The 23,560-nt window shown below is 39.9% G+C and overlaps 1 protein-coding gene across 2 annotated transcripts; it reads left to right on the top strand.

The window, feature by feature from the left end:
- Positions 1 to 1,880: 1,880 nt before the first annotated feature.
- LOC125242003 (phenylalanine--tRNA ligase beta subunit) lies at positions 1,881 to 23,064 on the top strand. 2 transcript variants are annotated; one of them, XM_048150704.1, is made up of 12 exons: positions 1,881 to 2,064; positions 2,215 to 2,270; positions 2,777 to 2,931; positions 5,793 to 5,949; positions 6,586 to 6,762; positions 8,655 to 8,834; positions 12,658 to 12,827; positions 13,639 to 13,794; positions 16,274 to 16,406; positions 19,808 to 20,018; positions 21,033 to 21,179; positions 22,479 to 23,064. In XM_048150704.1, the coding sequence occupies exons 1-12, from the start codon at positions 2,007 to 2,009 to the stop codon at positions 22,628 to 22,630; spliced, it is 1,752 nt and encodes a 583-aa protein (XP_048006661.1). In that variant the 5' UTR covers positions 1,881 to 2,006; the 3' UTR covers positions 22,631 to 23,064. The 2 variants fall into 2 exon arrangements, with proteins under 2 accessions (XP_048006661.1, XP_048006668.1); XM_048150711.1 differs by lacking the exon at positions 1,881 to 2,064 and having other exon boundaries at positions 2,777 to 2,935.
- The last annotated feature ends 496 nt before the right edge of the window (positions 23,065 to 23,560 follow it).

Genomic DNA, 23,560 nt, shown 5'->3' with positions numbered 1-23,560 from the left:
ATGAAAGAAAGATCAACGTTGTATTAAAAATAATTTGGTTTAGGGTTTTCTTGTGACCCTTAAGAGTAACGAAAAGGGGGGCTCGAGAGCGAAGCCCCCCGTATAAAAGAAAGATCAACGTTGTATTTAAAATAAGTTGGGTTAAGGTTTTCTTGTGATCCTTAAGAGTAAAGATAAGGGGGGGCTCGGGGGCGAAGCCCCCGCATGAAAGAAAAATCAACGTAGTACTTAGAATAAGTTGGGTTAGGGTTTTCTTGTTACCCTTAAGAGTAACGAAAAGGGGGCTCGGGGGGCGAAGCCCCCCGCATAAAAGAAAGATCAACGTAGTATTTAAAATAAGTTGGGTTAGCGTTTTCTTGTGACCTTTAAGAGCAAACAAAGGGGGGCTCGGGGGGCGAAGCCCCCCGCATAAAAGAAAGATCAACGTTGTATTTAAAATAAGTTGGGTAATGGTTTTTCTGTGACCCTTAAGACCAAATAAAGGGGGGCTCGGCAAAAAAGAAATACTTAAATTTTGTTTGAATTAGTTGAAATGTGACAATATAAGCTTCAAAACAATGTATGGGGAAAGTATGTCTCTCTAATGTCTTCAAAAAGTCCGCGATGGCACATGTCTATATTGTCTATCTTTTACGGATAACTTACTAGGTATAAACATTTTTATGATAATACCGTAATAAGAAGGTAGCCACTAGTTATTATTAAGTAGCAATTAGCAATAAGTACACGTTAAGCCACAAAAGGCATGTAAAATCCGCCTACTTGAAATAAATTTATGTATAAATGTTAAAAGTATTTCATTATTAATGACTAAAAAGTATAAAATAAATTAATAGTTTAAAAAACACTATAAAACACGCTTTTATAAATGCACGTAAAAGCCAAAAATAAATTATGGATCGTTCAAGTTGTCTCTATTTGTGAGCTGAAGTTTAAAAACTATGTGCTTTTAATTATAATATTTGATTGTAAAAGCGTGGGGCGCTGGAACAGGAAAGACTTTCTTGTAAACAAATACTAATCCGAACTTCCTGGCGAATGAAGTTGCATAAGAACATAACGTTTACATATGCCGCCTAAGGGTTACCAAAGAGAACCAAAGATATCTCGTCCACGAACAAGAACTCTGCATCCTGTCACTGTAGACACTTTCCCCTTTTGTACTTTGATTACCGGAAAAAAGCGGCGTTCTAAGTGTCGGTGACTGTCGACTCTCCTCGCTACTAGCGCATATTTTGTCTGAGTTCGACAAACTGGTACCTACTTTGAACACTGACTTTTAATTGATTTGACTGTTTAATGTAGAACCTACTAGTCATAGCAACTCCAGTTAGCGCGTCAATCTGTGTAACCTCCTTCCCGTAACATAGCATAATTTGATTTATCAGCAAGTTATACAAAAAGTCTTTCCTGTTCCAGCGCCCCACGCTTTTACAATCAAATATTTTAATTAAAAGCACATAGTTTTTAAACTTCAGCTCACAAATAGAGACAACTTGAACGATCCATAATTTATTTTTGGCTTTTACGTGCATTTATAAAAGCGTGTTTTATAGTGTTTTTTAAACTATTAATTTATTTTTAAACAGGGTATTGTGTTGTTGTGGAATAGGCAAGTCACTCAATAAACAGTAAACATTGACAAATTTGGTAGAATTTATAATAAATCACACGGTAACCCTATCAGTGCACCCTATAAAAAAAAAAAATTTTTTTTGTATGATGTGATTGATTCAATAATATTTCATAATGCAAATATTACTTGACTGTAACCATCTAAATTAATTTCATAATAAAAGCTTTCTTATCAAATATGAAAATATTTTATGTACTCTGTGAGATACAGCTGTCCGTGAGCTGGCCTGTCACTAACGTCAAGTCGAGTTAAAGTGTCAGAAAGACGTGTACTCTGCTGGCTTGGTGCTGGCTAACCTATCTATTGAGGAATAAAATAGTGAAGTGATTCACGTATCTTGTGTTGTTACTTTTAATATAATTTTAGTAATATGCCGACAATATCCGTTAAGCGTGATTCGCTATTCGCGGCTCTTGGCAAGACTTACAGTAAGATCATCTATTTTGTCAAAAGTTAATCTTATTATTTACAGGGTTCGAGGATATATATCAATGATATGATATGATATTTATTATAGATATCGGATATTTTCGAACCCACAAGTGCCTATTTTTATAAACATTTCATTTATTTTACAGCTGACGATGAGTTCCAAAACCTATGTTTTGAATTTGGATTAGAACTTGACGAAGTCGTAAGTAGTTTGTCACCTTTTCTCTGTGTATAACTATTACTCTCTTTTTGATTCCAGTATTTAGGTACTTTTAATTTTATTCCAAACATAGTTCTTATTCGGATATTGTTAGAGTGTATATACACAATTTAATTAAAGGCATTCAATCTACCGGCTCATCATATCACTGGCCTTGCAGCAATGCTAATGCAGCTGCCATATTAGGCCAGTGATATGATGAGCCGGTAGACTATAACCAAAGTTACCAAGTTACGTTAGTCCTACCCCAATACAGGCTGATACCCAACTACAACTTGTATTGGATTTTGCAGTTTGCTAGGCCCTGGACAAGTCGGACAACAAATATTTGAAAGGCTCCCTTGCTAAGCTATGCCCTGGGCTGTTGCCCTGTTTGCCACCCACAAAGGCCAGCCCAGTTACTGTACATGTACAATATCAGTTCAAGTTAAGAACTTTTTTAAACATAATAAAATTGGTAAACACAAAATTGTTAACTTTATTTTCAGACAACTGAGAAGCAGATGTTAATGAAAGAGCAAGGTGACCAGGCAGGGGCTGGGGTCTCAGAAGAAATCCTCTACCGCATAGACATCCCTGCCAACAGATATGACCTTCTGTGTCTTGAGGGACTTGTCAATGGTTTGCTGGTGTTCCAAAAAAAGTAAGTTTTGCTTAGAACTTCATAAAGCAAACTTTTGAAACTAAACTGCAGAAACCAATTTAATCAGGTATGAACCTGTATGTTTACCATTTTATACCCATAGCTGGGCACCGTTAATCAAATAGTTAACTTTGATAATCGCTAATCCGTTATTAAAAAAGTTAACTACGTTAATTATTAAACCGATACATTTCGACAAATTGAACGTAAGTTAAATTAATGGATGATCCGTTTACATGTGAAAAAAATTAACTTTTTAACAAAAAATAAAACCGCCTTCAAAAAAAGCGTGTTACAAAACACGGAGAAACTAAAAAGCCAAAAATAATAAACCTTCGAATTCAGATTTCTTATCGGATTGCAATAATCTGAACATCCAAATTATAAACAAATCAATTATTTTTGTAGTCGGTTCCAGGCCTGTTCGTCGCCTTGCTATTTCCTGTTTGCCCCACCCAACCATACGCAGGCTGGCCCCGACTCCAAAAATAATTGATTTGTTTATAATTTGGATGTTCAGATTATTGCAATCCGATAAGAAATCTGAATTCGAAGGTTTATTATTTTTGGCTTTTTAGTTTCTCCGTGTTTTGTAACACGCTTTTTTTGAAGGCGGTTTTATTTTTTTTGTTAAAAAGTTAATTTATTTGTTGATTTTTAGTGGTTCCTAGTGATATTATATGTATCAGTCCGAATATATGTACAGTAGTGAAAGAATTATCCTTTAACTCCTAACCGTTGAGGAGTTGACCTTCCATCATCAGCTCAGCCACATAAAATTATTACCATCAGGCGTAAATACTGGTGTACCTTTGAAAAATACACTAAGAACATTACATGTGCCTATAACATTTGAAGAGTTCCCTCGATTTCTCCAAGATCCCATCATCAGACCCCGACTTGGTGCCAATGGGACCATCTCGGGGTTATACCCGTTCGATCAAAAAAAAATTTTGAAAATCGGTCCACGATTCTCGGAGATATCGAGTAACATACATACAAAAAAAAAATAAAAAAATAAATAAAACATTCAGTCGAATTGAGAACCTCCTCCTTTTTTGAAGTCGGTTATAAATAGAATTTTACTGTAGGCTGTAGGTATTTAGTTGTATCAGTAATCCACTATAATGTATTATATTACTGTAAAAGCCCGAACCGTACAGCAAGCCTATTGAACCCTAGGCTGCATGTGGAAGGCAGTGATCGCCTGAGCTACTGCCAAGAGCTGTGTCACGAGAGCTGCAAGTTCACAGTAGGCGGAAGCGTGATGCTGGTGGTGTAGGGACTGTTGGGGCACTTGGGCGGTAGAGGCTAGGTAAGTCATAGTGGTCGTAAATTGGGCTCGAATTTGCTGCCCTGTCACTAGAACAGTCGCCATGGTAAAACTTAGGAACTTAGGCAAAACACCAAATCACCGAATCAATGTTGGTAAAAACAAACCCACGTGAACAATACTTAGGTAATATTTCGGGCTTTTAGCGATCGACATCGGTAAAACCTAGGATTTACCGGTAAATTCAATTAATAACCTAACCACAAAATTAAAATTTTGAAAAAACCCCCGACCGCGACATAGTGAACCGATTTTCATGAAACATGGCTAAGAACACTCCTGACTAACTCAGCTTTCAAACAAAAAAAAGTAAATCGAAATCGGTTCATCCGTTCGGCAGCTACGATGCCACAGACAGACACACACACAGACAGACAAACAGACAGACAGACAGACAGACAGACAGACGGACAGACAGACAGACACGTCAAACTTATAACACCCCTTCGTTTTTACGTCGGGGGTTAAAAATAAAAGGGTTTACTAAAATCGTTTTTTGATAATATTAATATTTTCGGAAATAATCGCTCCTAAAGGAAAAAAAAGTGTGCCCCCCCCTCTAACTTTTGAACCATATGTTTAAAAAATATGAAAAAAATCACAAAAGTAGAACTTTATAAAGACTTTCTAGGAAAATTGTTTTCAATTTGATAGGTTTAGTAGTTTTTGAGAAAAATACGGAAAACTACGGAACCCTACACTGAGCGTGGCCCGACACGCTCTTGGCCGGTTTTTTTCGTTTTGGTTTTGATTTTAGGGACACACTGATGTACAATAGTACAAAATCATAATGAAAATGGTTTATATTTATGTATTCAGATAGTACCCCGAAAACATGTATACAAAAAATATGCAGTCCTTTAACTAAATTAGAAATAATTAATTTTTTTGGTGAGATAAGTATCTGCTAAATATTCTTTAAATATAAACTGCCAACTAGTGCAAACTTGCACATTATGGTCACTATGTGTATTGCTTATAGCTAATAATGTAATAACATAGAACACGGGTCACCAAATGGCGGACCGCAGTCCGCATCTGGGCCAGAGACTTACCTAATGTGAACTGTGAACCGCGTTTCGTTGTACTGCCGTCCGAAACGGACCGATATTCACTCCCAATAACATCCTAAGCGTACCCTCCTCAGTTCCTCACCCTAAGGGCACCGACTGAACGCTGAGTGTAGTTCACCGATAGTCAGCACGAATAAAACGATTGGCAGTATGCTTTAAATAAAGTAATCTTTACATCCTTACTGCATCGTGCAAACCTGCGAGCCAATATATTCCTCCGAACAGCCAAGGGCCTCCGCTCCCTCTATGTCCGTCATCAGACAGGCACTCCGTGACCCAGGATATGGTCGTCTTATATTTACAATGTGGTCCTGACCCCTAAAGAAACTAATTAAAGTCCTCAACAGGTCACTGGCAGTCAATGTGTTTTTTGACTGATTAAATAACACCAGATTGTTGCTAACCATCTTCCAGTACTTATACATAATGTAAAGCAATATTATAAATAATTCCAGGAAAGAACCACCCCAGTACCTCGTGACGAAGTACGAGGACTGTCACTCGCTGCACCTCACGCCGAGCACCGCACAGATCCGGCCTTACGCCGTGGCCGCCGTGCTCAAGGGCATCCACTTCACCAAGGAGTCCTATGACAGCTTCATAGACTTGCAGGTACCGTACTGGATAAGTAGGTAAGACTTAGGGCCGGTTGCATCAAACCGGCTGTCACCGTTAAAGCGTTCGTAAAATTTTATTGTATGGGAAGTTCCATAGACGTCTGCTGCGTGACGATGATGTGTCTGTCAAATGTGGTTGATGCAACTGGCCCTAAGGGACCGGCCACATCTAATAAGAGACGCATGTCCTGAGGTGCGGAACGGACGTCCGCGCCACGCCGCCTGAATGTAATTCAAAAAACGTCTCCTCAGTACATTTTGTATAGGAAGGACGTAAGACGAGGAGACGTTTTTTTTAATTACATTCAGGCGGCGTGACGCGGACGTCCGTTGCGCGTCCGTGACACGCGACGCTTAAGTGCACAGCACCAAACCGTAGGTATGTTACCGAATTCAGCATTCCCTGATTTTTTTTGTAAAGTAATTTCTAATTTCCATAGATTACTCCTGTGTGACGTTGATGTGTCTCACTGTGGTTGATGCAACTGGCCCTAAGAGTTCATTTACATATTGCGAGGTAGCCTGGTATCATTCTATGCACATTCTATGTAATCAATTTGTATTGGTTTCAAGACATCCTAAATCTTGGTAAATCGTTTCCAAATCTAAATGAATATTTTTTTATTATCAGGACAAATTGCACCAGAACATCTGCCGCAAGCGGACATTGGTGGCCATCGGAACCCACGACCTGGACACCGTACAAGGCCCATTCGTCTACGACGCTTTACCTCCTTCTGAGATCAAGTTCAAGGCCCTTAACCAGCAGAAGGAGATGACAGCGACTGAACTGATGGAGTTGTATTCAGTAAGTTTAATATTAGAATACTCAACAAACTCACTAGAACATCTGCCGCAAGAAGGCGTTAGTTGCCAAAATCAACGATCATAGAATCACAAAGGGCCTGTTCGTCTACGACCCTTTTTTACGATTCCGTGGTCAACTACCGTGGAACCCTCGCCATGTCTGTCTGTCCGTCCGTCCGTCCGCGGATAATCTGTGACCGTTAGGACTAGAAAGCTGAAATTTGGTACCAATATGTATATCAATCACGCCGACAAAGTGGAAAAATGTCTTATTAGTGTACCCCCCCGACCCCGTCCCCGACCCCTACACGTAAAGTGGTGAGTTTTTTTTTTTTCATTTCAACCCTATTGTGTGATATATTGTTGGATATGTATTTATAAATGAATAGTCCTCTATTAAAAAATGATTATTAATCCTTTACTATAATCATTTTTTGATAATGCTTATATTTTCGGAATAATCGTCCCTAAACTAAAAAAAAATGTTTTAACTTTTTTTGAACCATAACTTTAAAAAAAATATGAAAAAATGAGAAACTTTCTAGGAAAATTATTTTGAACTTGATAGATTGAACAGTTTTTGAAAAAAATACGGGAAACTACGGAACCCTACACTGAGCGTGGCCAAACACGCTCTTGGCCGGTTTTTTATTTTACCTTCATATTGGACATCAATCATCATCATTCATTGGATATAATATAAGGCGCTTAACCAGTAAAGCGAGATGCCGGCGAGCAAACTAAAGAAGTTAATTCCGTAAGTGTATTTGAATTCCAAAATAATAATAATATCAGAAAGATCACTACATAATTTAATATGATGATGATGAACCATTACCCGATATTCCCGAGCTGTTTTTCACAAAACCAAATACGAAAGATACTAAACTCCATATAGACAGTTAAAATCTAAGAAAATGCACCTCTCGTCGTCTAGATGGCGCTACACCTTTCGTTGATTCTCGACTAGATGACGCTAATATTAAAATGTTTTAATTGGTCATGGGCCAAATTGTCAAAACCGCGGTTTAAAAGTGTGACTACACATTTTACTTTGACAGTAATTCTCTATATAAGGTCACTACGGGCAAAGACATATATAACTCCGTATAGACAGATAAAGTCTAAGAAAAAAACGTACCATCAAAGAGGATCGAGTATTATAGAGAATTACTGTCGAAGTAAAATGTGTATATCATAGACATGTCATCTCTTGACACAGGCTTAAAACTTTTGAACCTCAGTTTTGACAATTTGGCCCATATTCTTAGCTTGATATGTTTTAAAATGTCAAATATTACTATTAGCGCCATCTAGCTGAGCGTACCCCAAAGGTGTAATGCCATCTAGGCCACCGTACCTTTTTCTGTATGGTACTGAGGTACGTTTTTTTCTTAGACTTTATCTGTCTATACGGAGTTATATTAAATTTATGTCTTTGGTACCATACAGAAAAAGGTATGGTGGCCTAGATGGCATTACACCTTTGGGGTACGCTCAGCTAGATGGCGCTAATATTAATATTTGACATTTTAACACATATCAAGCTAAGAATAGGGGCCAAGTTGTCAAAACTGAGGTTCAAAAGTTTTAAGCCTGTGTCTAGAGATGGCAGTCTATACACTGTGATTACACATTTTACTTCGACAGTAACTCTCTATAATACTCGATCCTCTTTGCTACGGGTAAGTGTGTCATAAGGAAAAGTGTGTCTGGCTTTCACATTTAGCCTATTTAAGCCAATGATACTAACTGTGAATAGCAAGTTGCAAAAGCATGAACGCAAAAACACATGCGACTATGAATAAAAAGGAGAAATGCCAGACACACTTCTCCTTATGCCATACTTAGCCGTATTGACCTTACTTACATAAGGTATTGTTCAACTTGCAGAGCCACGCGCAGCTAAAGCAATACTTGGGCATCATCCGCGACAGCGCCGTGTACCCGGTCATCAAGGACAAGAACGGCGTGGTGCTGTCCATGCCGCCCATCATCAACGGAGACCACTCCAAGATCACGCTCAACACCAAGAACGTCTTCATCGAATGCACTGCCACGGATTTGACTAAGGTAATAAAACTAATTGATAAATAATAATAGTTCATTACAATATTTATTTATTTAATCTTTACTGCACAAAGAAAAACATCGTACTAAAGGCGAACATAATGCCATATGGCATTCTCTACCAGTCAACCATTAGGAAAAGCAGAAAAGTTGTAGGCGGTAGGAATTACATGTCCGGAAAAGGGGAAGTTCGAAAGTAGTGGCGATAAATTGTAAATCGACACGAGTTACTAATTTCGTCTTGTCTCGTGTATTGTACGATGTTTTACAGTGCATATGGGCATTTTCGCGAGAAGAATCACCAAAAATATTTTTTCTAAGGTAGGTAAATTTTATGTTTTTCCTACTCAGAATCACGAGCCCTTTCGATCAAGGACAAAAAACAAGAGACAAAAAAATGGTCATAAATGTTTTTATTATTTTGCATACTTTCCACTTTGTAACCGTTGTACAAAGTGTTTTAAAAATGGTAACAAAGTAGAAAAATTTAATTTGGGACGCTTTTTTCCGCCTAGTAGGATGGAAAGGGCTCGTGATTCTGAGTAGGAATAACATAAAATATACCTATTTTAGAAAAAAAGTTTTTGAATCTTTTTTCCCGAAAAAGCCCAATTGCCCATATGGTTCTCTAAAGAGTTTGAAGTTTCGACTTGACAAGGTAATCTACTACTTTGCGAAGTTGTGAGAAAAAAATATACTGTAAAATAACTTCCCATAATACATGCCAAGAGGTGTTCAATTAGGTTAGCCAGTCGGAGTGTTTTAGAAGTGGCGCCATAGTAAGAAATGAACATAGAAAAATAGATAGATAATTAGAATTTAGCGTAGAAAGTGTGGGCAATTTTCAATTTTCGTCTAGTGCAGCCTGTTAACCCGAGTTACATTGGAGCTATAGTTCCATGCGGCAGATAGCAGGAAACTGAGTTTACGAACAAGATAAGGCTCGTCTTGGCGCCACAGATGTGATGAAGTAAGCAAATATACATATATTTACATACCCTGCCTGCTACGCCGCGGTCCCCAGTTCGAATCTCAGTAATGGCATTTATTTGTGTGATGAGCACAGATATTTGTTCCTGAGTCATGGATGTTTTCTATTTGAGTTCCGTTCGACACGCCGTCGAGAACGGACGCATCCTTGTCCCTTAAAGGCTGTAAAATCCCGGCCGCCAGAACAAAAGAGAGCCCGCGATAACGCCGCAGGCAAACTGACCGACCGACGGTCCAAGTTCCTTAACGTTTTGTAATAATTAGTGTTTGTATTTTCTCGGGATAGTGATAAAGAATACCCGTAATAGTGCAATATGTTACTAGTAACGAATTAAATCAAGTGCGTGTGGTTTTCGTCTCCATCATCATCCTGCGCTAGCGCGGCGGCGCCTACGATCCAACGCCGATGCGCAGTGACTGCGGTCAGCTCCGCCTCTACAATGGCCAAATTGGTGAGCTCGTTCCATCTGTGTTACAGGCATCAACATCCTAGGTGCACTAAAACCAGTGTCCCAGGGCCCATGCCTAATAACTCTATATAGGTATACCTAGTATTTAAGCGATTGATTAGGATGTATTACGCGTGACGCGTGATCCTGTAACGACGCTTTTCCTGTTCGCTTCATTTTTATATCTAGCCAGAGTTGGTTCTTAGTACGACAATTCAAATCATTAGTTCTAGTAGTGAGACTTTAATTTAGCCAGCTTTAATCTACAGCCTACATAAAAGCAACCTGAGAGACAGCGTTGGCTTTTAGCACGGATAAGTTGAATTAGGTAACGAGGCTGATTAAATACATAATTTATTTCAATTATATACCTCATCATCATCATTTTAGGACAAGATTACAAAAAAACTATTAGGCATTAATTGGTATATGCTACGTATCTAGCCGATGCAGGTTCTTAGCACTGTCATCGTATTAGGCAAATAAGGCAGATCACATACCTAGCTTACTTCAAACTCAATACATTTCTAGTTTTATCAATTTTTGTATAGTAAATAGCCTTTTATTTTCTCAGTTCTATTTAACTATATAATATCTAGCCGATACAGTAACGCCCGAACTAGTGTTGGATCTTGGCACGGTTATATTTTATTAGGCAAATGAGACTAATAATCACATAGTAAAGGTAAATTATTACATAACATGAAAGACAGATTTGGATTTGGCCCGAACAAAAGAGTTCCTCTCTGGAACTTCCCAGTTAAGGCAACGTAAATGTATTGTGCACCATAAAACTATTACCCCATATAAAAATAATAGCAGACATGGAAATACAGAAAGTATCTTATGATAACTTTACGGATCCCAACGCATAGGCATAATAAAAAAAAGTCACATCTGGCATCAAGCTGTAGTGTTTCTGCAAACTGGGGTCACTAACAAAGATAGGCTCATTACGTAAGACCCTTTTGATGCAAGGATTGTTTTTTGCCCATCGGAACTATTGTCTTCAACTACAAAATAGCAGCGTGACCATATACTACTCGTAAAGAGAGAGGTATACAATAACGAGTCTTTTTGGTCAAAATTTATTACGGAAATGGACCGGTGATAGACAGAACCATAAAAAGGTAAAAACCGGTAAAACAATAACCAAAAGGATAACATATCTTCGACCTTGTTATCTGAAAAAAAAACATGTGACACCGTAATCATCGAAGCCGCACATGAAGGGAACGAGCACCTTGGCAGGCGTGGGAAAACTCACTGATACAAGACATGGAATATTACATCCTTCTGAGTGGCTCCTCATGGTCGACGACAAAAGCGTATTCATCAAAGCAACAGTAGCAATATATAAACAAGAAGAAAATCAACTGACAGCGAGTCAGCGAGTAATCTTCGAGCAAACAACATCTCAAGATGATATTTATCCTGCTGGATACAAGATACATATTGCGAAGACGGAAACTAAAGCGACGAGTAGCACTGTAGCATATCATCAACGCTCTCCTTCGACGACGTAACCTACCCCTCCTACATTCCAATATTGGCTCGAGGCTGCATAGCCGGCTGATTACAACTTCCTAACCCCATCCCTGAGCGTGTCACTCCCTAAAAAATTACGTCCCCTGGTACGCCGGCTAGTCCGGAGCAGGCATGTCCTGGCTGGGTGTGGCGTCTCTTGTCTTGTCTTGTCTTGTCTGAGTCATGGATGTTTTCTATGTACATAAGTATTTGTACATTATATTATTTGGGTACCCACAACACAAGCCTTCTTGAGCTTACCGTGGGACTCAGTGAATCTGTCTAAGAATGTCCTATAATATTTATTTATACCTATGAGGTAACAGCATGACATGACACATAAGCGTTGGTTTTGCATTTACAAAAAAGTTTTGTTTTACCGCACCGGGAGCTTAAACGAATATACAGATGTAGTGCGAAAAGGGTTTCCTTCGGAAACGTTCGTATTTGTCATGCTAGTTCAGTCAGTGTCAGTACATCTTGTACTGACACTGACTGAAATAGCATGACACATTCGTACGTTTCCGTAACAATACGAAGGCAAATCTTTTCGCACTACATCTGTACTTATATCCATATTATCCATAATAGGCTGACAACCAGTCACTGCAATGTCACAGTTTCGTTTTCTTTCAACCCCTTAGGCAGCGTTCCCACTTATGCGTCGCGTGTCTCGGGGCGCGCAAGGGGCGTCCGCGCCACGCCGCTTGTCTCCTCAGTACATTTTGTATAGGAAAGACGTAAGACGCGCCCCAGGTGGCGTGGCGGCGGCGGGCGCGCTTTAATAGTTTCATGTGCTCTGCCTACCCCTTTATGGGATACAGGCGTGATTGTATGTATGTATCTATAATATTTTGCAGGCCAAAGTGGTTCTGGACACCATAGTGTGCATGTTCGCGCCGTACTGCGCGCACGCAGTGCAGCAGTGCAAGGTGTACGCGCCCGACGGCACCTACGAGCTCTACCCCAAGCTGGAGACCAGGGAGGAAACCATCAGTGTGGACAAGGCTAACAACTATATTGGTATCAGGTAAGATAACAATTTATAATAATATGGTAGATATTCCGCGAATTCGCACGAAGCACTTTGCTTCTTCTTTTCTTATAATCCGGCAACCACAGATGTCATATAAACCATAGATCAAGCAAACGTATCTACTTAGCGTGTCAAATGAACTCAGTGAAATCCACTGAGTTGTCCGTCTTTAATCGCAGCTTGCAGCTTTCGGGCGTCAATTTTTGCAAGTTGAAGTCAACAAAAACATTAAAAATGCCTCGTTACATGATATTTAATTGCAACAACATAAAACTTATCAACACTCAAGGGCCTGAGACATATTTAAAATCACAGGCAAGTAACAACTTCAGTACAAAATCTGACACGCTCGGCCGCCATACAAATAAATGAACTCGTTTCTTCTATCTAAATCTAATTCTGTGCCGGCAACCTTCAAATCAAGAGTGAACAGGCATCTTCTGGGCGAGCTCACTCTATCGTAGGTCATGTCTTTGCCTTTGGCTAGCCTGTGGCCAAGAGTAAGCCCATTTATAATTTAAAAAAAATCTGAGAAGTATGAGCTTTTTTGCCCCCAAGAGTTTCTTATTTTTTAACCCCGACTCAAAAACGACGGGATGTTAAGTTTGACGTGTCTGTCTGTCTCTGTGTCTGTTTGTGGCATCGTAGCTCCCGAACGGATGAATCTATTTAGATTTAGTTTTTTGTATGAAAGCTGAATTAGTCGGGAGTGTCTTTAGCCATGTTCGATGGAAATCGATCCACTGTGTCATGGGTTTTTTTCAAAATTAAAATGTTGTGGTTAATTGGTTATACTATTTTTTAGTGAAAGCGGCGACAAACTCGCGGCACTGCTGTCCTGCATGTGCTTGAAAACGAAGCACGAGCCGGAGCGAGGGCTTCTGCACGTCAGCGTGCCCCCCTCTCGACACGATGTTATCCACGCCTGTGATTTGTACGAAGACATCGCCATCGCCTACGGGTAACGTAACGTTTGTATTTTTTTAGTCGTGTCTCCCGTTTGATATCCAGATTCCAGATCCTTGATTTGACGAGATTCAAAATCATGAATTTATCATCGAAAGAATTCCACCTTCGGCCCCCCACTTCTCCCAGAAGAATGTGTAGATGTGGCAGTTAGATATATGATATATCCTTTTAATTGTTATCCTGTTTTTGTACTTGTGTATGTTTGTAGTTATCACGAATATATTAATTGATCGATTGGTCCTCGAAAGACCCACCATACCATACAAGCAAAATTTCTAATCAAATTTGATTGAAATAGCGTTACAAAAGAGAGTTGTTTTATTTTGTTTGAAAGTCTAACGAAATAAAACAAAAGCCGCCTTTACACCTGTGAGTTATTTACGTAAATCTTTCGTATACAACGTATGGTTCCATTTACACTTATAAAAATAAATAAATAAAATAAATAAATATATCGACGCTGGAAAGGCTAATTGACTAACAGACCATTTTTGGGCATATGGAGTTATATACATCATTGGAATCAGCGATTTTTTTTGCGTCTAACGAGCCGGGTTTCAAAACGATCTGAAGACTTTTTTGGCTTGTTAGCAATTTGGAAAAAGGCAATTTACTAAAAACATTTTCTCTAACAAGCCACTTTTTTGACAAATTATTGAGATACTGGCTATATGTTAAAGCCAAAAACACTTGTTTGGATGTTAGTCAATTACGTTTAGTGTAATTTTATATGTTTTAGTTTATAAGTCATTTTACCGGACTCAAAAAATGTTATGATTATACGTTAACCATTTTTCTAGAACCGCGGTAGTAAAGAACTGCACGTTAGCCGTTTAACCAGAACCGCGGCAGTCAAAAACTGCACGTTAGTCATTTATCCCAACCGGTGAAATAGTGGCTGAGGTGGTTTACCTAAACACTTTTCTAATTTTATATTTTTTTAATAAACAATTTGAATGTATGACACAATGCTGTTTTTTTAAGTGAAATTGTTGTATTATGTTTCAAAAGTGCATAAATACACTTACAATATCTTGCACAAATAAGTTTAACTTAATTAAAGATTCTTTCATGACAAATACAATAGTTTTCAGTATGACAGTTTCTAAAAACAGGTGTTAGTTTTTGGTGAAGTGCCTTTTAAGCTGTTATACCAGTGTTTCATAATGTTAGCTAGTGGCTGTTATGCATTTTCTTCGATTCTACTTTTGTTTAAAACGTCTTATTATATGTTCTTTTGGGTTGGGTTTTAAAGCTAATAGTTGCATAAGTTAAGTATCCGTTCCCTAAGAAACTATGAATATGGTGGTTAGAACTTTATCCCGGCTTTAAAAAAATGACAATTGTCTAACGTGCACTTTATTTCGTAAATACGTACATATATCGGAATACAATCATATTGATCAAATAAACAACACAAAGACCTCCAACTTCGTAGTACGTCGTTTTATTGTATAATAGATAAATAAAAAGTTATGATTTTTTTCCAAAAAAAAAAGTTTATTTTGGCTCTCCTGTAAAGTTTGCAAAATGCACGTTAGTCAATTAGCCTTTCCAGCGTCGATATTAATAGTACATTCTTACACAGATTGGCTGAGCCCCACGGTAAGCTCAAGAAGACTTGTGTTGCAGGTACTCAAACAACGATATATATAATATACAAATACTTATATACATAGAAAACACCCATGACTCAGGAACAAATATCTGTCACTGTGTGTGTGTGTGTGTGTGTAATACTTATGTCACTTATGAAAAAAATATCGTAAGTTTAGCTTACGGAAGTTTTGCGATTGTCAACTTACTGGAAGTTTACATTGTTGCAAGTTGCAAGCAACCAAAGTTGAAAAGAAAAATAAACTACAGTTACTTATTCGTAAGTTCAAAACTTATCAATTTGTTACGATAAGGGTCCCCCCCACATTTAGCGTCTCTCGAGCGTAGCGTCGGGCCAACCGTATGGCAAAGCCTGACGCTGCGTCGGCGCGACGTCGACGCGGCGTCTTTTTTCATGCAGTTGGCCCGACGCTACGCTCGCGAGACGCTAGATGTGGGGGGACCCTTACACTTGAAAGTTTTCAGCTTACGACTTACAATAGTATTCAAAACTTACCGTAAGCCGCTTACAAAAACCATTTACATTTGAAAGTTTCGCATAAGTCGCTTAGGTAAGCGGTAAAACTCACAGGTGTAAATGCGGCCTAATTGAGAATCAAACGTCATCAGAGGTAATCTGTACCGGTACTAGGATATTGAACCGCGAGAGGTTAGCCTCCGCCACTCATAAAGCGTTTTGATAGCGTAGCGTCAGCGGAGCGGAATGATAGCGGTGCGTCGGACAAACGCTGGCGTTGTGCTCGCAATCCGCGCTCATTAGTTCCCGCCAGCGTTCGTCCGGCGCACCGCTATCACTCCGCCTACGCTCTCACAACGCGCATGTGTGGCACCACACCACGTTGCAACGTTTGCAGGTACAACTCGATCCCGCGGCGCGCGCTGGCGGTGAGCACGGCGGGCGCGCAGGCGGCGCTGGGCCGGCTCACGGAGCAGCTGCGCCGCGAATGCGCGCACGCCGGCTACACCGAGGCGCTCACCTTCACGCTGGTACGCTCTTCTTCCTTACCTTACCGCACGCCAATGCGTTTTCACATTATCCGATCCGATATCGGATGTATGACCGATATCCCATCCGTTTAAGCCGCCGTCTTTGGTTTTTGCCTTTGAAATCCTTCCGATATCAGATCGGATAATGTGAAAACGCACTAAGTGCATTATCCAATCTGATGTATGATGTCAAAGACGGCGCCTTTAATATGTAGGATATCGGTCCTACATCCGATACTGATCAACTTTGTAAATGGGTGAATCACCTTTTTCTTGCTTGTTATTGCCATGGTTACGGTCCCCTGGGTCACCCTGGTTTTATGCAAAATTATGCTATTAAAACTATGCAAACAAGCATTTTTCTGTTGTTAATACATCCCTTTCTTAATGGGCCATCTACAAACATGGACTACTTGCATGTTTGCATAATTAAAGTAGCATAATTTTGCATAAAACCAGGGTGACCCAGAGGACCGTAACCATGGCAATAACAAGCAAGAAAAAAGTGATTCACCCAAATAATCGTACATATATTTAAAATTGCAAACGGCACTTAATCGCTTATTTACTATGTTTTAAACACTAACCTCCGTAACCTAACGTTTCAAGGACGGCATTATCCCCGTGATCTCGGAGCAGACTGGCTGAAGTTGATATCAACGTCTTCTAGCTGTACGAGTTTTTCGAACTACCCGCACTTGGTCCTGACTACCCACTTGAACAGTTTGTGCACTAGGGATGTCACCTTGTCGACACACAACACTCACGATATTCGGTTTTTCAACCTGTGATATTTGTTTCTTCTTGCATTTACTAATGACCGGGTTCCATGTGGATGAGATATTAAAACCTTCGTCTCGATTGAAATTTTTATACTTCTTAATTTCAATGGCTTCACGTATTTTTCTACTATAATACCCACGACCTGTAAAGAGAATTTTAGCGTTGTGAAGCCCAATCCAATGGTTAGGCCCTGACTATAGCAAGTGCTCAGCAACGGCAGACTTGTTCACCTGGCGATTTTTGACAGCTGCTACATGTTCCTTGACCCTTTCCGCTATGGTACGTTTCGTCTCACCAATGTAGGAACTACCACAACTGCAATCAATCTTATAAACGCCAGGTGACTGGTACTGGGTGGTTTATAAGATTGATTAGTTTGAGCCGTGACATTAAAGAGGCGGCTTCTTATGAGTTGTTTGTTAGAAAGCTGAAGGACTTTTTAATTGACAAGGCATTTTTTACGGTCCGTGAATTCTATAGTAAGTTTGATTTAAAATGATGAATGTGTGTTTTTCCTTTGACATTTTTGTTTTAATTTCTTGTTTTTTTTTTATATGTTTATGGTTAGTATTTATATATCGTTATTTTTGACTAAAAGTTGTTTAAGATTATTTTAATTCCTTATTTATTGTATTATTATTTTTGTATTTTTGACATGTGTTGTTTATGACATTAAAGGTTTTGAATTGAATTGAATTGCATTGAATTCATAATATGATATCGTAATGGATAATGTGAAAAAGCGCGGAGAAATACGATGGCTGACAACTAACTACGTAGACTCGCCTCAACTAAGGTGCCCGATCAGTGATCTGGGTCCACACCGAGCGACGCACGCCGCGGGGCAATGTGCTATCGCGGGAAAAGTCCAAAGTAGAGATGTCTCGGCTGCGGCAAGTGTGTTCGGCCGAGCCAAACGCGCACCCGCCTCGGCCGAGGCACGGCTACATAGCACGCTTGCCGCGTGAGCAAATTGCCTCGCTCGCTTTAAGAGGGCTTTCATGTGAAAAAAAGTGAAATCGCAACCGAGCGCTTAATCATACTGTGTGTAGTATCAAATTAAAGGGCGGTGCGAGTAGTTTACAAATATATAACATATTATAGGACTTTTTTACTTGGTCTAACAAAATATTAGAAAATGTCCAAAAGTGGTAATAAGAGTGACGGTGAAGGCTCGTTTTAAAAAAATTGTCGAAAATAGAGTGTGATACTATACAGCACGACCACGGATGATTTTATTAATTCTGTTGCGGTACAAATTCACGAATAAAAATGTACTTTTTTGTACTTACGTTTTAAAAAAATGTACCCTTATGGTTTCGGAGTTTCGACATAGGGGCCGTGGTCGTGCTAGGTAGGTACTCCCTGGCACGACCACACTATATTTAATGATTTTTTAAATTTCTGTTGTGGTACAAATTCACGAAAAAAAATGTACTTTTCTGTACGTACCTTTTTATAAAAAGTACCCTCATGGTTTCGGAGTTTCGACATGGGTTGTGGTCGTGCTAGATAGGTACTCCCTGGCACGACCGCACTAAGTTTTTGAAGTAATTTACATAGTACAATTTCAAAACACTTGTTTAGTATTCATTTGACCATCAAATTAAACATAAATATAGTGTGGTCGTGCCAGGAAGTACCACCTATCTACCTATCTAGCACGACCACACCCCATGTCAAAACTCCGAAACCATGAGGGTATTTTTTTTAAAAGGTAAGTACAAAAAAGTACATTTTTTTTCGTGAATTTGTACTGCAACAGAAATTTAAAATCTCATTAAATATAGTGTGGTCGTGCCAGGGAGTACCTACCTAGCACGACCACGGGCCCTATGTCGAAACTCCAAAATCATAAGGGTACATTTTTTTTAAACGTCAGTACAAAAAAGTACATTTTTTTTCGTGAATTTGTACCGCATCAGAATTAATAAAATCATCCGTGGTCGTGCTGTATAGTATCACACAAAATATACAATAGAAATTTATAATCACTAAAGCATAAGAACAATTTTAGTAAACGTTGCAGATTAATTTAGTACGAAAATAACTTCCATGTGATCTAGATTTTCAAAGAAAATGTTACTTAATTTTAGGTAATTAAAAAAAATTGTATGCGTTTTAGTCTCGTTTACTCTTTTTTCCTTATAATAAAAATGTAGTCTGAGAAGATTGTAGTACAGGATATACATATTATAAAGTTACCAGTTTCCGTATTCAAAATTGTCCAAATTTTACAAATAAGGTCAACTAATTCAGCGCTATATATGGGTTTTCCTAAACGTGCATCGGAGAAAAATTCGTAATTAATTTAGTGACTTAGTTTTCAAAAATCCCGTCTGATAAGAATCAAGATAATAAGATGCTCTAATTGAAACTTGTATTAAATATATCTATTACATAACGGAAAGTGTAGTATTTCACCGACTAAAACTATCAATTTTACATTATTTTGACGTTTTTCTTGAAAGCACCCTTAAGAAACGAGCATAATTGTATGTCTATGTAGATTGGACAATTATTATGTAGAAGCCGATAGCTAAAACAACTTTACTACCGTCACACCGTCAGCGTCTCTTAGGTGCCTTACTTTTACTAAACTATGTGTTTCGTCCCAGTGCTCCCGAGAAGACATATCGACGAAGCTGGGTATCGGCATCGAGCAGACGCCGGCCGTGCACGTGTCGAACCCCAAGACGCTGGAGTTCCAGGTGGTGCGCACGCGCCTGCTGCCCGGCCTGCTCAAGACGCTCGCCGCCAACAGGAGGATGCCGCTGCCGCTCAAGCTGTTCGAGATCAGCGACGTCGTGCTACAAGATCCCACTGCTGGTAACATCATAGCCTATTACTGTTTCATTATCTGTCCCGACGAAGTCACAATTAAAGCTCCGTAGCGAAAATTACGCTATATCTTACGAGCGCACAAAGCGTTTCGTTAACTAAGCAGAAGCATTTGTGACATTGGCTGGGCACCCTGGTTTTCTATCTATGGCGGTGTAAAATAGCAAATATTTTTGAACAGTTGCAATCGGCGGTTGCAAACAAAGATTTCACAACTATGGATAAGCCATTCATTCAATTCGTTTCAAAAGGCTTCTTGTGCATGTGACGACTTTCTGAAAATATGTATGGAATTACAGATAGAGGTGTCCTTGGACCCATTTCTCAAAACTGAAAGCTAAGTTACAAGCGGAAGTCTCTTTCCAACTTGTCATATTACACATTGACAACTATTGTAAATTGAAACTTTTGTAGCTTCGAGAAATGGGCCCCTTGTCGCACTCGAAGCATAACAGGGCATGTTTGCGATGGAATGGCACATATGTCACTAGACAAGTGGCTTTTAAATAATAAGATTGTGACATGACTTTGCTAACTAGAAATCATGAGACACTGTGTGAGATAGGCTCATCAGCGGAATAGCTGCTCGCCTATAATTGAACAATAATAATATAATTTCTACTGGACATTCTCGTTTGTAGGACGCTACGATGTGATTGGTGGATGAATTCGCATCACGCGATAAGTCACATAGACTGTTTGTACCGCACATAATGAGGCACTATTTTTAGGGCCATTTGCACCAACGAAAATGGTGGGTTAACCCACCATTTTGTATGGAATTTGACAGATGACAGCCCACTAACCCTGAGTTAAGTAGTTGGTGCAAGTGGGCCTTAGTGTCCGTAAGCAAAGTTCTTACGAACTAGGTAAAATAGAAGTCAACGGTTGCGAAAGTTGCGATGCACTAAAACCAAACCATTTTTCTCCTTAGGCGAGCCGGAATCGATGCACGTCATAGTCTATTGCATTATTATATGTACATAAATCGTTTTTGTTCAGAAACGGGTGCCCGTAACGAGCGAAGGCTGTGCGCGGTGTACTGCGGCAAGAGCGCGGGCTTCCAGTTCGTGCACGGGCTGCTCGACCGCGTCATGCTGCTGCTGCGCGTGCCGCACCCCCGCGGCTACCGGCTGCGGCCCGAGCAAGGTATACGCGCCTCAACTGGACTACACGGAGCATTCGAGCCAACAGTGCGCGGCAAACTTTTATGGCCGCTGTACACATATGGCCAACGGTTCCACCAACCCCCTTTGCCAAGCGTGTAGAGGGCTACTTGGCCGTAAGTTGGCAGTTGGCGCTTGCGCTTGCCGGCCAACCGATTGGTGTCGGTTTTTTGTCCACACATCAAAGGATCTTGGCGCCAATGGCCAACTGCGTTTACACGTTGGCGCTTCATTCAGTTGGTCGTCAGCCGTCAGAGAGGACAGTAGTGAAATATTTACGAAAATAATAAGTTTATCTATGCCAATAATAGTGTAGATTTTAGGAAATAAAATAACCTTGCAAATGTTTAATGTATTTCCTAAAAAAGACAAATTTTCTTATCAGAATATTCAAAAAATTGTTAATATTTCAAATAATTTAATTTTACTACGGGGTTATTATTTTTTAATCAAATTTTTCTGACAACGTCTATGACCTAGAATTTCCTAGACTTTTCCATTCCACGTCCATCTTTCATGAAGAGCCAATGCCAAGTGATTGGTTCGCCAATGTGTAAACAGCGGCTCTTATCTTGGCCAAGGGGTTTCACAAAGGGTTGGTGGAACCGTTGGCCATATGTGTACAGCGGCCATTAGACCATTACGGCTCAGCCACGACATTGGTCTAAGCGCGACAGCGGTGAGCGGCGGCCATACATTGGAGCGAGACACAGCGATGGGACTTTTTATTCGCACGTATGGCTGCCGCTCACCGCTGTCGCGCTTAGATCAATGTCGTGGCTGGGCCGTTAGACGCGGTGGTGAGGGCAAGTTCGCGCATCGTACACATACGAGCAAAAAAACTACCTAATAAGAAAAATCGCTTCTGCACAGGTCTAAAAGTTTGTCGCACACTAGACCATACATGATATCCCGTTGTAATTTAGTATGGAAACTCAATCAAAGAAATATTTATAAACAAAATTAAAATTTTGAAAAAACCCCCGACATAGTGGTCCTATTTTCATGAAACATGGCTAAGAACACTCCCGACTAACTCAACTTTCATACAAAAAAAAACTAAATCTAAATCGGTTTATCCGTTCGGGAGCTACGATGCCACAGACAGATACACACACAGACAGACGCGTTAATCTTAAATAACACCCCGTAGTTTTGGCGTCTGTGGTTTTAAAAAAGTTTTAGTGTTGAACCTGGGCTGGTATACATGTTGCGTAGACTGTATACTGTGTTGCGATACAAACCACCGTATGATACGTAAGTAATCCCGATTGTTTTCCAGACCCTGCTTACTTCCCCGGGCGCTGCGCTGCAGTAGTCCTGGGCAGTGAAGTGATCGGCCGCGTGGGCGTGCTGCACCCGTCCGTGCTGGCAGCCTTCGACCTCTCCAACCCCTGCTCCGCCGTAGAAATCAACCTTGAACCTTTCCTCTGAGCGTGCTCCACATATGTACAGGATTCTCCGCGGGCCTGACCGAACTGACAATCGTTCACTGTCTATCGCTCTTCTGTGTGGGCGCCGATAAAGTTATTAGAATAGTTACGTTTCGTTGGCGACGGAGCGTGAGGATTATCACTTCGGCTGAGTGTGCGCATCACACTCGGAAGCGCTGAGCGGAAAGAGTGTGCGCATCGACACTATTACGGTCATTAGCCCGGTCCACACAAAGCGAGGCCAGCGTGCTAATGTAGACATGCCTCGGCCGAGGCAGTGCGCGCGTTTTCCTCAGCCGAGGCACGTCTACATTGGACGTTTTCTACGCGGCGTGCCTCGCTCTGTGTGGACCTGTGGACCCGGCTATTGGCATCGTCTAAGTAACTAATATTTATTTATAAATGTTATCACTTATCATTAAATCTTTTTTAGAAGTCTTTTTTTTTATTTGACGTCTACATAATGAATCGCCCCAATTTTAAATTTGTTTACTGTTAGTATGCCGATTATGAGGCCAAAGCGTGGTTTAAATGAATAATGACTTCCCGATACATTTTTTAGACGTGATTCAATCTCGATCGCTGAAGGTTGCTGTTGCTATAGCAATGCATACTAATATTATCTTATGAATGGGAAAGTGTGTGTGTCTCTTTGTTTGTCAGTCTTTCACGGCAAAACGGAGCGACGAATTCACGTGATATTTTAACAGGAGGTAGTTGAAGGGATGGAGAGTGACATAGGCTATTTTTTGTCTCTTTCTAACTAACCTCACAATTCCCTAAAATGGGGGGTGGTTTTTTGTATGGAGCATTCCACAGTTTTCGAATTTACCGCGAGCGTAGCCGCGGGCAAAAGCTAGTTTATAATAAATTAATACTCAATAAATTGCTATCAATATGAACTGGAAGACTGGAACCCATAAAATAAATA

The sequence above is a fragment of the Leguminivora glycinivorella genome, chromosome 2, assembly GCF_023078275.1.
Source record: "Leguminivora glycinivorella isolate SPB_JAAS2020 chromosome 2, LegGlyc_1.1, whole genome shotgun sequence".
Classification (NCBI taxonomy): domain Eukaryota; kingdom Metazoa; phylum Arthropoda; class Insecta; order Lepidoptera; family Tortricidae; genus Leguminivora; species Leguminivora glycinivorella.
The sequence above is the reverse complement of the archived record's forward strand: the minus strand, read 5'-3'. Positions and strand labels throughout refer to the sequence as shown.

Excerpts from the sequence above, each read along its gene's own strand:
- LOC125242003 (XM_048150704.1), top strand. The coding sequence starts at position 2,007 with ATGCCGACAATATCCGTTAAGCGTGATTCGCTATTCGCGGCTCTTGGC. Across the intron at positions 12,828-13,638 it reads AACAACTATATTGGTATCAG|TGAAAGCGGCGACAAACTCG; the intron begins GTAAGATAACAA and ends ACTATTTTTTAG. Across the intron at positions 16,407-19,807 it reads AGGCGCTCACCTTCACGCTG|TGCTCCCGAGAAGACATATC; the intron begins GTACGCTCTTCT and ends GTTTCGTCCCAG.